Source organism: Numida meleagris, chromosome 3, assembly GCF_002078875.1.
Source record: "Numida meleagris isolate 19003 breed g44 Domestic line chromosome 3, NumMel1.0, whole genome shotgun sequence".
NCBI lineage: Eukaryota > Metazoa > Chordata > Aves > Galliformes > Numididae > Numida > Numida meleagris.
Window position 1 is genome coordinate 80604081 of NC_034411.1, and position 17386 is coordinate 80621466.

The 17386-nt window shown below is 36.8% G+C and overlaps 1 protein-coding gene across 5 annotated transcripts in view; it reads right to left on the reverse strand.

Annotated features, from left to right (window-relative positions):
• The window catches only part of MYO6 (myosin VI), a 100627-nt gene that overhangs the window by 38825 nt on the left and 44416 nt on the right, over positions 1-17386 (reverse strand). For all 5 annotated transcript variants that reach the window (XM_021390220.1, XM_021390218.1, XM_021390219.1 and 2 more), the window contains 4 exons: positions 11640-11720; positions 8914-9094; positions 7016-7160; positions 524-681 (listed from right to left, as the gene is read on the reverse strand). In XM_021390220.1, coding sequence (XP_021245895.1) covers positions 524-681; positions 7016-7160; positions 8914-9094; positions 11640-11720 — 565 coding nt within the window. The remainder of the gene's footprint in view (positions 1-523; positions 682-7015; positions 7161-8913; positions 9095-11639; positions 11721-17386) is intronic.

Below are 17386 nucleotides of genomic sequence, written 5' to 3' on the forward strand. Positions count from 1 at the left end.
AGGGACCTCAAAGATCATCGAGTTTCAACCCCCCTGCTGAGTGCAGGGTCGCCAACCACTAGACCAGGCTGCCCAGAGCCACGTCCAGCCTGGCCTTGAATGCCTCCAGGGACGGGGCATCCACAACCTCCCTGGGCAACCTGTTCCAGCATCTTCACTAGTTTTACTGGACAGCCACAGTTCCGTTTCACTTCAAATTTTCAGTCTTTCAGAACTTCAAAAGCAGTGTATATATAGACACCACAAGAATCAGAAAGCATTAAAAAGCTGCCCAGTTTAACAGCAGCACTTGTTACAATTTCCATCAGGAGAAGCTCTATGTTCTTGTACATCAGGAAATCAAGACTTTATCTGCTCTCTCAATACACTTAAGACCTTGTAAACTACCCCATCCACAACCACCAAAACCAGTAGACTCGCCATTACAGATTTTATCATTGAATATTCAGTGGCAACAATACACTACTACAAAAATATGGTTGTTGGGTTTTTTTTTTTTTTTTTTTTTTTAACAAATACTTACCAAAACCAGCTATATCTAGAACTCCAATGAAGAAAGAAGAAGTCTCAAATGGAAAACACTGGTTCACTCTGTTCACCACATGGTCAAAGAGATGACTATACACCGTTTTAGCCAAGGCATCGCGAGCATTGTTTGCTTGTTCCACCTTCAAGGGAACCCTACAAAACAAGAACGGAGACCTTATGTTCCAGAATTTCTCACTTTAAAATACTGAAATCAGGCTTTGAACCCTTTCCACCTTTTTAAGTTAGGATACAAAAAGCCTGAACCTAAATCCAATTACCAGGACACAATCTTGCCAGGTTAGACTAAGTATTTTGTATGTAAACAGTAAGAATAATGTTTCATTGTTCTAGTAGCAACAAGATACAAATGATTTCATTCTCATTCATAAAATAATTTGAGACTATATTGTTAGCAGCCAGAGAAAGACATCTAAAATACATACATTCCCATCAAACACTTATTTAGAAGCTGCCTAATTACAATGAAGGCTATTGTTCAGATTTGCTCTGAAATCTTTGACTCCATGTTTTCATAAAGACGGTAATTGAAACTATAGCACTGTAAATGGACTGATAACAAAACAAAACAAACATCCACATAGATCTCATGGTGAAATTTAGATGCAATTTCAAAATAAGAGGACTCTCTTGAAACACCAGAAAAACAAATTTCCACCCCTTTTTATAAATTCATTCTATATTGAGACTATCTATTGCAAGTTTACACTGCAATTAAGTACTTATTATCTGCAATTCAAAGTCTATGAAATGCATGACAAAGTACTGTGGGAATATCAGGTTAATATATATTCTAGCTATACATATAATATCTATTTCATTAAGTCAATATGATAGAGACATGCATGCTTTTAAAAGAACATTTAACTACCTTGCTTCTTGGATAAATATATTCCACAAGACTTTTTTTTTCTCTTAAATAGGTTTCCAAGTAACAGACAGCAGTACCAAAACTGAAAAACAGTTATACTCTACACAGCTCAGGAAATACCAGCAGAAGTCTAAGACAGTTCATACAAGGATTATGCTTTAAGGAAGTTTTAAAGAAATAATGCGGGAGAAGTATTTAAAAAAAAAACGACCTTTTGGCTTTATGGTAAGATTGCAAATTGCACTTAAATCCTAATCATATTACCAAAAATTGAAGAGCAAAATTCACACAAACCTGAACAGAACCCAACCAGAACTGCATCAGACTGACCAAAGACCAAAGGATTTTTACATGTCAATAAAAAATTAAATACAAAGATAAAATTTAAATTGAAATAACAAGATCCTCTTGACTAGACTGTATCATAATTTCATGCAAGAAAAAAAGCCTAAAATTTCTAACAGCTACGGTAACACAAAGGCTTTGGACAAGACTGTATCATGACATACAGATATATCTAATGCTAAGCAACTCAGTACAAGAGATTTTTAGGGAAAGAGCACCTGCTAAACACAATGATAGAATTTGCAGGGAGGAACAAGGGAAGGGAATTTTTATCACAAGATTTTTATCCCAGCAGTCTTGAAGAATACAGGATAATGGCAAGAGCTCTTCTGCCTTTTCTAAATAGTTGGCTTAGTAAAACACAACAATACTCCCCATCACTTGCCTCTCAACCCCGGATAACTACAACTACAGTAACAATTAGTACTAAATCAAAGGATGCACTAGATAACAAACTATGCAACTTAACAAATTATGCAAGAATCTACATTTAAGAAATAACTCCTCTGAACTATTCAGTAAGCAGTTCAAGGTTTGAGGCTTGAGATGTGATACCCACAGAACTGCTCTGTCGCCCTCTCCAGGCAGCTTTCTTCACACAAGAATATGGAGAACTTCATCAGAAAAGGAAAACTAACACTATACAGCTTACTCACATTGCATCATTTCCTTGACTTCCCGGGATTCACGAGCACTAAGCTAACTCAGAATTACTATTTCTGTATTTCTGAAAGATGATACATCTGATGCAGAAACGTGGGACTGATGGAGATCACTTTCTTTTGTGACTGATAAGACAGGGAACCAGATACTCTGTTCACTAAGGACACCTACAGCTAGATTACATTAGATAGTAATTAGCTTTAACACACAATCTTGTCTTCCACTAAGGATCTCCTGACTTATCTTAGGGTAACAAGCAGTGACAGAAATCTTACCTTATAAATAGAAGGAAGATACCTTTACATTCCATTCTGATACGTTTAAGAGATCAGAATGCTAATTCCCACATGTCAGCAGCAGCCTATTGCATAATATGCACAACAGACTAAAAGCATTCACACTTCCATTTTTTTAATTTTTTTTAAAGTATGTTAAACAATATAACAAATAGTTATACTCCTAGAGCACGTGCCTAATAAAATGGCCCTATTCTTCAAAAATATCACACTCTGTCATCTTTAGGTACAATTCCAAAGACTGTACAAAAGCCTATTGCTATCTGAAATTATCATAGTATGCAGCAGAAACTTGTGTAAAGAAAAATGTAACCCTGCAATGTTTTTTTTTTTGCACAGTTGGAGAATGACAGAACCACAAAATAATGCTGCAGTTTCACTGAATCTGTAGGTACAGAAGAGCACTGTTACAGAACTGACACTCAGAATGAGTGAGTTTCCTCTTGTAAACTTTCCTTCCTTGAGCTCCTCCTTTCTGAGTGGTCTGCTCACTGGCAAAGCAGTCTCTCTTCTCCTGTTTCTCCTCTGAACAGAAAAAGAGGTATTTCCCTTCTTCCATTTCTCCTTCTCCCTCCCCCTCTACCCATCAGCTACTTGCAAAGAACATGGAAGAAATTCTAATTTTCTAGTCATTTGCAAAATCAGTAAGAAAAAACCTTGTTTGGTCTTCATACTAATTTACTCTATAAGGTTTCCAGAGACTCACAGAGTCTGAGGCCTAAGGGGAAAGCTCTCTCATGGGCTAGGTTTATCCTGTGGACAATTCCATGCAGTCTTCAAACATTTTTCAATATGTAACATGATTCAGTTTACTTATCCAGACCAAATGATCTGCAATTAAATATATGTAATTTACCCACAGTTGTCAACAGTCAGCGGGGAGAGCGAGCAGATGAAACAACACCCAGCAACTGCCATCCAGACAGATTACCACTTCACAAACAAAATGAAATAAACTCTATCTAATAAATAGTTCGCTTAATTAAAGAATACTTAAGTACTACCACTACAGATGCACTTTAGTAGAAAATGCCCTACTCCAAAAGGAGTACAAAGACTTGAAACAATGTCAGTAAAACATTCCATACTGTAAATAATGCACTTTGTGATGACAGAGTTCTGCTGGAAAGCCTCCATGGAAAGGGTGAAGCTGAAGAACAGAGCAGCACACTGCATTTACAGCTTATGAGGTGCACTGGACTTTGAATACAAACATTATTTCTCTCTGCAAATACACTTTATATGGATGGCAAAGACAACAGCCAACAAGGTGATTATTATGCTTTTTGGGGGAGACTGGAAAGGACACAGAAATCTAGTGCAGCTGTCAGAACTCCCTGGCAGGCCACTGCACAGCAGTATTTAATAAAATCCACGGAGACAGCATTTAGCATCACTCTCCTACTGTTCCTTGCTGGCTCCATTGTGCCCAGCAGAACAAAGCCTTTGTTATGCTCCAAGCTCAGCAATTTCAGCTGAGCCATTTATTCATTGTGACCTACCAGGGCTCACATGATCTGCTCTCACACAAAAAGTCCCTAAGAAAGCAAGCAAGCAATGAGTTGCTCTTTGGATTGCTGAACAAAATAAAACAATGTACTTGTCAAATTTCTAATACTGATAGCAATCAAATTGTTTCTAAATCACACTGCCATAGCAAAACCTGGTGGCTACTTAATAAATATATGAAACAGCCCACTTTACTCTCCTTGTACATGCAGTAAGCCATATGTGAAGAAGATACTACTGTGCATGTATTAGCATATATTTCCTTTTAGCTGCACAAGTTCAGAAAAGGCTAGAAACAGAGGCTTAGTGCATTCATCCTTTGAGACTGTTGAAGGAGTCCTCTGAATCTTTCTTTGCCATCCACAAAACAAAACACTGGGGAAAACTAAGATCTGCTAGGACAAAAACACAGCTACTTGTACTTGCAGGCTTTTGAAACAGTACACTGCTAACAGTGCCCTAGGCTTATCAGAATAAATACACTGAACAGAAAATCTTTACAGTCATAAATTCAAGGTGAATTTGAAGTGGTAGCAAAAACTATACATATGTATCAGAGTAAGACAAGAGTTATGTTTAAGCACCTCAGATGCAATCAGACAATAGAAACATCAAAAAATCACTTTGAGATGCCTCGATAGGAAACCTTGCTTGACAGGGTCACTTGAGAAGTGGTGAAAGAAGCAATATTTATGATTCACTTTATTTTAGTGCTTGATGCATCCCACCGAACATCCTCAAAATTAAAGGCATGGTTTATCCATTTGCTATGTAAACAAAAGCTAAAACCAATCTATTCCCAGAGATTGAGTCAATAGCTCACGAAGAGCACCTCCAGTGGGGTGCCATCTGAATTCGACAAGGATATGTTTTGTTCAAATCCTGCTGCTTAACACTTTCACTAAACCAGAATGACAAATTATGAGTATTTTCATAAAAACAGTCTAGTAATACTTAACTAAGAAAGAAAGCAGGAAATCTCAGTAATAAGATTAGAAAGAAAACTATTTTTACCAATAGAAGACATGGTCTAAAATTCCACAAGACACATTTTGCTAAAGAAAAATGTGTAGTAGTATACTTAGGAGAATTCAAAAATACAAATGTAAGATGGGGAATAACCAGAAGAGCAGTGACTCAAAGAAAGCTCAACAGTGGATCACAAGATGGATCAAGAAAAAAAGTTTTTATTTTCACGAGTGAAATCCATACTGTATGATATATAATTGTCTGCTATACCTTCATCTGTAATACTGACAAAGCTTCTGCTGGATCACTACATCAAAGACTGCTGTCATTACAAGACTTTCATCTTTCTATATGCTCAGTTTTGTGTAAAGATAAAAAGGATTTCTAGCTTTCCATATCAGCTGGTAAGAAGGCAAAATGATAGTGACGAGGGTCTCAAATTTCTAATAACTGGGGGCAAAAAAAATTAACTGCTTTCCAGAAATGCACTATTGAAAGCATTATGAAGAAATCCAGATGTTGAGCTTTTAACTGAAGTTAGAATAATACCTCCACAATCCTTGTTTGCTATTTGTCCCTGTACTGCAACTTTTTCAGTGGTAATCACTATCAGGTTTTACCTCTTGCAAGTGTAGAAATAAGAGATCATCAAGAACTACTTGTTTGCTCTACCTAGAAATAAACCTCAAAGATCAGTAATTTCATGATAACAAGTTATCAGAACAACAGCCCACACTGATGCTGAACCCTAGAAGAGGGGTGGCCAGCAGGGACAGGGAGGTGATTGTCCCTCTCTACTCTGCCCGCATGGGGCTCCATCTGGAGTACTGCATCCATGTCTGGGGCCTTCAATACAGGAAAGATGTGGTGCTGTTGGAGAGGGTCCAGAGGAGGGCCACAAAGATGATCAGAGGGCTGGAGCACCTCCCCTACGAAGACAGGCTGAGGGAGCTGGGCTTGTTCAGCCTGGAGAAGAGAAGGCTGCGAGGAGACCTCACTGCAGCCTGAAACCAGAATTTAAAAGGGGTTATAAACAGGAGGGGAATCAACTTTTTACTCAGGTAGATAGTGATAAGACAATGGGGAATGGTTTTAAGTTCATGGAGGGAAGGTTTAGACTGGATGTCAGGGGGAAGATCTTTACAGAGAGAGTGGTGAGGTGCTGGAACAGGCTGCCCAGAGAGGTTGTCGGCAGCATCCCTGAAGGTGTTCAAGATGAGGTTGGATGGAGCCCTGGGCAACCTGGTCTAGTACCAGATCTGGAGGTTGGTGGCCCTGCCCGTGGCAGGGAAGGTTGAAACTTGATCCTTGGGTCCCTTCCAACCCAAGCCATTCTACGATTCTATAAGGAACATTAACACAATGAATATGGCTTTCATAGATTAAACCTTCTGGTATAGCACACATAAAGCTGTATTTCTGTCCCAGCGAAAGCAAAGCAATCTGATTGTCTCCCTGCATCAATATGAAGCTACTGTGCACTCTTCCGATGAGTGAATGTTAATTAGTTTCCTAATTAAGACATCAATGCATTCAGCTAGACATAGGGCAGCTTTGAACTTGCTCAAAACTGCTCAGCCCAGATTTAGTTTGACAGTTTTGTTCAACTCCAGAAAAAAAAACGCAGCATGTATTGAGAAGACATGGTCACAGAACCAAATGTTGAAGTATACAATTCAACTGCACGCAGCATCCACTTCTAAATAACTGCAGTGAGCCTCAGCTCGGTTCGCACTGCTTTTCAGCTCCTCAGATGCTCGCTGTGGGGCCCCACAACCACCCGCCCCAGCTCACCGCCCGCCCGCGGGACACTCACTTGATGACCGTTCCTTTGGCGCCCCCTGCCGTGGTGAGCATGACGCGCGTGGTCAGGCTGACGCGCAGGTCCTCCTCGTCCAGCCCCAGCAGCGCCGCGCAGCACTCCAGCGCCGGCTGGCTCCGCGCCTTCAGCGTGCAGCCCCCTGCCAGCAAGAGCCGCAGCCATTAGCCAACCGCCCCTCACCTCACCTCCCTTTTTAATTTTCTTTTCTTTTTTTTTTCTGAGGAGGAAGGCTGTTGAGGGTGTCAGGATGTTATAATACATGGCACCACAAGCCAGGTTTTGCCACTCTGCAAGTATTTCTATGCATCAGATTCTGTATTTTTACAATATTGCTCTAAACATGCATTGTTCAGAAGGTAACTTGTTTTTTAATGAAAGAACTATCCCAAATTACTCAATTAAAGAACACTGCTCACAGATGCAAGGTGAGAGTAGGCTATAGCATGAATTTGCAACAAACATTTTTAAACATAAGAATTTACTTCAGAAAATATGGGTTTGAATTTCAACATGCAGAGAAAATAACTATTCTGGTGCCCTCCTTCCCTCTTCTGTCCTCTGACTTACCACACCACCCATGGTTTCACTTCTCCTTCTCTGTCTCCTGAAATTGCTTCTCCCTTCACAATCCCATCGTTTTCAGTGCGTCCCACCTTGCCTTATCCTTGTCAATCCCACACTCCAATCTCACAGAAGGCCCAAGTACGGAAGCCAGTGTACTAGAGAGCCCATAAGGCCACTACCCTCCTCTACCCCCATGTCCTCCCATCTTCTCTAAGATGGCAAGATTATAAATAGAAACTGGGTAGGTTCTGATATGACAGCTTCGGTGCGACAATCATTACACAGTGAGAACAGCTTTGCTAGAGAAGTTGTAGAACTTTCTCCTTGGAGGTTTTCACATCTCCTTGAACAATCCTAAATTATGCAGTTTGAATTGTGCTGGCCTTGATCTGACCAGGAAATGTTGAACAACAGACAGTCTGCCATCCCTTCCCATCTGAAGGTTTCTGCAATTCTGTGGCGATTCTGCACTTGGATCAGGAGCCACTGAACCTGTGAGGCTAATATTTGTTTAATACACCTTTTCAAGTGTTCTTCAGTATGCCTTTTCTAAAAACTTTGGACAAGCACAGTGACACAGGAAGTAGGACTAAGAAGAACCAATCATGTTTTATCTTGCAACAGAACAATATCTACATGCTTTTTTTTTTTTTTTTTAACACTATTGTCATCTTTGTAATAAGTTCAGATCAGGAGTTTCTTCAATTCTTCAGGAATCTAAGAACAACAGTTCTCGACTTACAAAGGCCAATTTCAGTAGTATGGCAAGAATGGCCATTCCCAAAATAGAAATTTTCCCTTCCTCAGCCTCTTTGCATAGTTTGCTAGTAAGCACCAGCAACACTCATAGCAACTTGTCTTCTGAGTCAACATCTTAAAATGACAAAGCTTACATTTACCAGTAATTTTATTGCAACTTTTCTTCATCTCTCAAAAATATTAACCTAGCATTTTTGGAAGCCAAAGAACATAACACCTTTCACTAAAGATGGAAGAGCTAACCTGAATATTTTTCATGACATTAGCAAGAAATTGGATTTTTTTTTTGTATTGTTATTAAAATTAAATAACAGTTTTGAGACACAAAATGTCTCTTTTTTATACCAAACTTTGCACAATTTTTTGAACAATTTCGGTGAGAGCATTTAAAGTACAGCTATAATACTCGACTTCCAAATGGAATGATTTAAGGCTAAATTACCTTTTAGTAGAAGACAGCATTCTAAAACAATAATTCACATGAAAAGGAATCATCTATAATCAAGAGGCATTTTCACTATTTATTTATTTATTTTTTTTTACAGAAAACAATTTGTGTTTCTTCTCACCTGAAGTGCTCCCAGCTTCCTCAAAATCGATATTTCCAAGGTGAAGGACACCAGCCACTACTCGAAAAAGGTCCAGTTTTTCTGCATCATCCAGTCCAATCTTCTTCATTGCTGTGCACATTCTGTTGAAGTCTCCATGATCGTCTAAGAGCGGATCCTTCAAGGAACCTGCCTTAAGATACTATAAAGCAACAAGATGGAACAAAAAAAAAATCAGTACCAGATTTTAAAATATACGTAAACAATTATTTCCAGGCAAGAATAAACCATAAGAAAAAGCATTAAAAAGCATGCAAAACCCAAACTAAATAGAGATTAGAGCTCTTCACACAATACATGATTTGGAAGAACCCTAATTTATTCTCATTTGTTGATACTTCAGAGCATGATCCTTAAAACATCAGTCTGTCTTCAGAAAGCAAAATTTGGAGAGTTTAATAACTAAGGACAGGGAAACAGAGGATGGTCACCATTGGAAAGGGAAACATTTGACTAAAGGAGCTTTAAAAGTACTTCTGAAGAATACTTCTAGCCTTTAGCAACTGAAAGACAATGGAGGTCATCATAATAGAATGACAGAGTGGATTTGACACGCCACGAGAAAGGGGTACAGGGCAAATAAGAACTGGAAGCGTATTCCTTGTGAGTATCTACACAGATTCATTTAGAGAAATACACTTGTTAATGTCTTCTGGTGAAAGAGAAACAGTCAAGTTGTTAGAAGTATCCTACTGGCTAAAAGAATAGCAGCTAGGTTTTAAAATGTCAATTGCACATTATGCTGACAGTATTTCCTACTTTAAATACATCAAAAGTAATTTTAATTGTTGTTTTAAATTGTAGCGAAACATCCACATGCAATCAAGTAGGTAACTGAACATGCATAAACTCATTTGAGTTTTCACAATTACTTGTAAATGTTTTCAACTAAGAAGAATTAATAATTTAAGTAGAAGCTTTGTTAATGTCAAATAAGCTAACAATTATGTCAAAACAAAACACCACATGCATCTGAAAAATTCACTTCACACAACATTTAGACACATCGATAAAATTAATCTACATGTTTTAATTATGTAAAATGATCACCTCATCTTCCTGATAAGGAAAACACAAAAATAATTTAAGCATTAATCAACTATTCCAGCAATTTTTATTAATATAAACAAAGTTTTTCATTAAACGACAGCAAATATCAATATCTGATTTCAAAACCTAAACAATACAATCTACTTCCTTTTTAAATGGCTAGATTAAGTTCTTGTACAATTGAAATTTCAACCTATCCTTCTCCTTCAAACTGACACTGCTGTAATATTGCATCTGTATTATAGCATCGTATGTTCCCCTATTTAATGGCCAATACCTGTTTTCAGAATTTCTCTATCAGTACATTATAGTTTTAGACAAACATTTCTTCAAAATTAAGTACTTTAGAGACGTATTTTATGACAGAACACCAAATTGTAAATCTCATCTGGAACAGGAGTTGCACAAGTCCATCTGCGAGCAGCAAGAATCGGTGAATGGTATTATTTTATATCTCCGTAAATGGCCAACTTCACTACAAATCTTCATTTAAGGCAAATTAGGCAAAATGCGGCAAAATCTCCCAACCACCTCTTAGACTACACACTTGAAGAGTTAAATATCTACCAGCTTTGTGCTATTACACTATTATCAAATCAATACTTCTGTATCTCACTCTCCATCATCCCTGATTACAGAAAATAGCCAGCATTCAAGAAAAAGAAATTGGCACTACGTGCTCAACATTACAAGAAGTAAACACTGGAAACTCAGGAGCAGACTTCACAATGTTGACTTAAGCAAAGGAAGTATCTATAGTGCCTCTTTCACAGCTGTGCACAAGCTATGTACAAGCTGAAATTGAAGTTCTCAAAGTAAGAGAGACCGTATGGTCACATGGGGAGAGAAACTCTTGAGTCAACTTCCACATGTAACTGCCCTGTTACTGAATCACAAGTATGGATTTCTTTAAGCAAGGTGTTATGCTCCAGGTATACAAATGAAAATTTCTTATTTTAGGTATGAAAGATGAAAAGCGTATTAGAGTAGAATTATAATGAAGCATTTAAACTACCTCCAATTCACATATATGACTAAATCAGATTAATTTCTTTAAGTGTCCTCAGGCAAACAAGCTCAAAAGGTTTACTCAATTTTTAAAAATGTGATAGGAGATGAGAACATTTTTTTTCCTCTTGCTCCAAGTTCCACCCTCTCCTCCAGGAAATGCCACTTTCTGTATGTAACAGTCCATAGCAAGGGACAACAACAACAACAAATAAAAACAGTGTACTAGAAAGGGGTATATACTTTAAAATCCAGACATTAAAAATGGCTTCAGAAGAAAAACACAATTGCAGAGCTATTCCTAACAGTATTCAGATTTTGAAAGAAAATGAGAAAAAGTCATGGGTTGCTTTTTGTGTTCTACGGAAGACATGCTGCATCATTAAGTGTTATATTATTATAAGAATGAAAAGCAAACAATTTTATGTAGTGTTCCATTTGGAATTTTAAGATGCACATTAATTTTAAGATGCACATTTTTAGGACTAAATTTCAAAAACTTTAGCAGTACCCATTTAGACCTATAAAGATGTGTAAAATGAACGTTTCATTCCACATTGTAAAACTGTGATAATTTTCAACTCTATCTGCATTAGTTAATACAAACTCAGTGAAGATACAAAACCTACCTCAGGACTCTTGCGATTTTGCAAAATCTGCTTGTCTGTTTCTTTGGTAGCAAAGTACCTCGTACAGCCTCGATTTAAATACTGTAACAATAAAAAAGAAGAAACGCATACTTAAAGATAAGAGTGAGGAAAACATGCTATTATTTATGGCTTGCTTTAAACAGCTTATGTCTATCATATAGCAACAATACTATAGCTATTCAAAAACATTTTCCAGGAATTAATTCTATTTATTATATCTACAAAATTAGAGAAGTGCAACAGTAACAAACTATTACTGTAATGTAATGGAGTCTGGTAGTACATAAAAAACAACCAAAGATCAGGAACCAACAAAATACATTTCCTGGCCCATTTGTAATATCTAATCTACTCCACCAAAAACCATATGTAACGTCAGATGAGATTCACAATAACCTTTGTTTTCAGCAAGATAGAAGTTTTATATAGTACAGTGAGGTGGTGAGAGAGGAAGGATCAAAGAAGCTGTGATACTATCTATAGTGCACTTTTATGGTCATTTTTTCCTCACCAGTGATGTATTTCTATAGTTAGTCAGAGACATAGCATAAAAAAACCATGAGAAGTGTTAATCTACTATAAGCAGAAGTCTAAATCAGAATCTGGCTTCTGATAGCCATCTCACATTGTATAGGAAAGGGAACAGGTCAAGCATTCAGATGACTGGCACTTCCAGAAAAATAAGATCATCAACTTTTTCCTTCTGATTGGTTAGGTTGAAAATATGAACTCTGTCCAAAATCTTGGCAGGAGCTCTTTGTCTAAGGCAATTGAACTGATTTCTTGGTCTGCCCACAAACAAATAAGTTTTCAACTGAGTGAACACAGATAATTTTATGTTTTGATTAAAACTTATATACAGAATTCTTAAAAAGAGCAGAAGAAAAATAAATGACAAATCTGATATTAAAAAAACATTGACAAGAAACTGTTTAAAGTTATCTTGCTGTTGAAATATTGAAAAGTTCTGTACATCAGCAAATAAGAATGCAAAGCACAGGTATTTTAAACACAACAGTATATCTCTGTATTACACTATTAGTAAAAAGATCCTAGAAACTGAGGGTGGGAAATAAAAAAGGTCATGCTCAAGAACTGAGTGGGGAAACTTATCTGTCAGACTGAAAAAGTGAACCAGCATAGTATCCAATAATTACCTATGTTGGAGATATTTAATCACAAGACAGTGGTTTTCATTTGGAAGCTAAAAAGTCACGTAAATTTAAACCTAAGAGAAATTATATTTTTGAGGCATGCAAATACATAGCTTGAGAATATAACATGTAACATCTAAATACCATTCAGATATATTTTCTTAACAAAAAAAAAAACCAAACACCTCTGTAGTTTAACACTCCACTGTAACTTCAGTGACCCAAACATAATGCAACCTGAATTCTCTTTTGGATATCAGGATCTGAAAAAAAATCAGCTTCTCATACTCATCAGCTATATATATATATATATACTCATCAGCTATATATATATATATCTCCAGGCGCAGATTTACTGCACAGCTTTACTTCCAAAGCTACATGGTGCAGTCAGAGCCACCTAAATCAGTAACATTCAGCACCTAGTGACTTTGAATCTCTGAAGACTTCTGCAGGGAAACCCAGAATACGAGCAACAAGGATGGCACGCTTTTGTGCACATGTGTTCAGAGAAGGGGCAGGTAAGGGCTAAGAGAGTAACCTACAACTCTTTATAGTCCTTTGCCAAGTAAATTCAGGGGAAAGATGTTCTAATGGAGATGCAGCACCCATGAGCACTACTGAAGTCCAGGTAATAGTTCAGGCTGGTAAGCCCAATACAATTGCCTTGATTCGTATCCGCAGAGCAAGCAAGCACTAGCACCAAGAGAGTCAAATGCATAGGGAGGAGATGACAACAGATCACTTAAGTCAAGGGGAGGCATGGCAAGTGCAGGAATAAAAGAGAATTGAGTCATCCTTCATCTTTTAATATTGTTCCACTACTATGAAAAGTAGGAATCATCCTAGATTTGAGATGGTCCTATTTATCAGGTTAATACAGTTAAGAGAAAGCAGGCATTGAGTAAAATTCTCTTGAGTCATAGGGCCCACACTGGCCCTAATTTGGACTTTGACTTGATAATCTACAAACTACATAAAAAAGTAAAGCCAGTGTAAAAATATATCCTTTAGGATGGAATTTTCTAAACAATCTATTTAAGAATATAATCTTCTCCTTGAAGGTTTTTTTTTTTTTTGTCAAGCCTCCAAAAGGTTAACATTAATATCTAAAGATTAATCACACACCAAATGCTGGTTAGCATAGTATCTCTATGATTAGAAGTTTGATAGATGATATTTCCACAGTAATTTCCACAGTAAGACAGACACGCAGTCAGCAAAAAAAATGCAGTAAAAAAGTGTCCCAGGCATTGTTATTCAGAGCCACAAATCTGGAAAAGCAAATGAGGGAAGAACACAGAAAAAGTAATCCTTACAAAAGCAATAGAGATTTTTATTTTGGAAGAAAATTTACTTTTTATATTCTTTTTCTAAAAATCTCCTAAGTGATAGTGATATTTGTTATTGTGTTATTATTGTTATTAATCTCCTAGTGAAAGTGATATTTCATGACTATATAGTACAATGTGACCAATAATTTTTAAGTATATTAATTTGCACACAAAGATATGAAAATACTGAGAAAGTGATCATAAATTTCCTTTTAATTAAAGATAATCAACTTCAGAAGGTGAAAAAAAGTGTTATATTTGTTAACATCTAACATGCAGAGTGGATCTTTCATATGCAGTAAGGAACACAGGACTCATATACTAACATCTGGAAAAGTAACAAATATTCCCAACAGAAATGAGAGTACCTGCTGCAAATTTAGTAGAAGTCCAAAAAATGATATTCAAGTCTGATAAGGCAGGTGTCACTGTAAGCTCTTTAGAGATGGAACAAGCACAGTGAGTGTCTTCTGTACAGGCACTCATGCTATTCAGCACTGAACTGCACCAGCCTGATTTTAAGCAGGTTGTTGTAGATGTCAAGGTCGCACTTACATCATGTACTTTCATGAGCAGAGATTTTGATTAAAACATTCCCAAGAGAGAGCATGCAGCATATTCAGTTACAGAATTAAAAATCTATTAACTACAAGAGATATGTATTAATGAAAGAGAGACTACTCAAAAATATTCAATCAATAAGTTGCTGAAGGTTTTTGCTTTAAAACATTAAAAAAATACAATCCTGCATGTAGCAACTGGACAATGAAGCTCTGGCTTCTAGGGAGGAAGTGTCTAGTATAAAATGTACCATATGGAACTATCTTATGTCTCACCTACATTACCACTACTTTCCAGAAAAGTAGCAGGAACTTAGCATCCTTAAGGCTTCTGGCTTTCTACTGAATTTTGATGAAACTGAGTACAGAAGATACTGGGTAAATTAACAGATAAACTCAATTCAACAAGCTTTATCTAGAAAAATCAAGTCGTGGAAACAAAAAACCCTATCAGTGTAGTAGCATAATGCTTCATTAGCAGTACTGCTCACCCCACTTAAGCCAATCACGATGACAATTAATTGATGTCCTTCTAATTCTACATGCTCTCCAGATTCGTGTTACAAAGCCCTGTGCAGCAATTTGATGACTACTTTAGAAATGCACAGTTCTGCTTCAGTGAGATTCCACGTCAAGCGTATCCCAAGAGACAATGGAGAGATGGAGACAAGTGACAGAACTCAAGCAAACAACTAACCAGTGTCCAGCAGTAATATTTGATTTGTCAATGTTTTTCTTTTCAACGCAAGCCAACAAAGCACATGATGATGTTTGTATATATTACTGCTCAGTGTAATTGTCAAAAGGAAAAAAACTAATATATTTATAAATCAATAACAAAATTGCAAGAATGAGTGACCGAAGTCTTCACCTTACAAGTAAAATCAGTGACAGCAGTCTAAAATGAGGAAAGGCTTAGCAGTACCCCAAAAGGGAAGACAGCAGCTTGCTTTGATGGGAAGCAAAAGGAAAAAGAAAACAAGAAAACAGTAAGAAACAATTACATAGTTGCACTGGTTGGATACCAGTACAACATTATTAGTTCATACAGAAAAAAAAAAAAATGACTGCAATAATTGAAGAGTAAAACACTGAAAATTAAAAGCGAATTTAAAAATAAAGGAAGTAGTGTTGGAATCACACAAATAGAAAACAGTAGTGAAGATTTTTGACTGGGAAGAAGGAAAAGAAAGCAAAGGAAATCATATAATTTGTCAACTGCTTTTGAATACAAATTCAGTGACATCTGAAGAAAGAGAAGCAGAGTAGAAAGAAGGAAAGATGGAAAATTAAATCGAGGTAGTAAAACTATTTAGTGGAAAGATGGGAGGAAAAGTATGCAAAAATGTAATGATAACACAGAAAACCAGCCTGTTTGTGGGATTTCTGCTGGAAACATAACACACAATCTGGGTTAGTCAGGCAAAGCCACATGATCTCAGGAAAGGGAAAAAATGACAAAAATAAAGCACGGGGAGAAGCAGCAAAGACAGTAAACAAATTAAAAGAACAGCCACAGTGGTTTGAATTAAAAGGTCAATACATACTATTCAATATCTCATCTTCAACCATGACCTGTATTTCACCCAAGAATTTTACTATTCCTTTCTGAGCTGGGATGACAAAACTGCACACAATTTACAAATATGGCAACATAACACATCATTTCGCTCTCTTTTACGTTCCTAGTAATTCTTGAAATTCTGCTCTTGCTTTTTCTCTGCCACTGAACATTAAGCTAACATTTTTAAAGAAGTACACAGAATTATTCACACCTTATTTCCTTCCTGTTTAAGTTCATTTTCATGTAGGTATTGTTAAGAGCATTACATTCAGCACTGACTGTATTTATATTTTGTTTTCTATTCCATAGCTGAGTGACTGAACCAGTAAAAGGCTGCTGAAAGACAGCCAAAACTCAGAAAAAATAAGTAGTCCTCAGGAAAGAATAAATTAGCAGATGAAAATCATAAGGAAAAGCATGCTCAATGAACAGAAATAATCCTTGCACGAGTTTCATTTTAAATGGAGATAAAAATGTAAGTTTTCAGCCTAAGGGATGAGGGAGTCTTATCATATAACCTGGAGTGACCAAGAATGACAGAGGTGTATGAAGACAGAAACAGGGAAACTGGGGAAATGTTAATGACAAATCTAGACAGTAGAGAAAGACAGAAACAGGACACAACAGCGTAGGAAAGAGAAGTTATACGAAAGCATATGGATTTCAACAGAGAAGTACAACCACCTTATCACTGTGGTTTGATCCTTGGTATGAAGTGTGAGGTAATAATTTAAAGGACAGAAATATCAGGTCTTCCTTAATGCACGGTTGGAAGAGAAAGAAATAAGAGCAGTTTTCATCACTTAAAGATCCCACAGAACAGTTGGGTCACAGTCAAAAAGTTTACACTTTCCACCTCAAGAAAAGCCAATAGCAAAATTACTAGGAACTGGGTATGCAATGGTACCTTATTGGAAAAAGCAAGGATTCCTCAGTTTTAAAACAGAGGAAAAGTATAGGAAGATTTCCAGTAAGAACAAAATGGCAAACAGCCTTATGTCCAGATCAAATAGATTTTTAAAAAGCTATTTTCCAAATTTTGTAGCAGAAAAGAGTTTCTCAAAGATAATAAACTGATACTTTAATAAGATCCATAAGAGAAATCCATGTATGG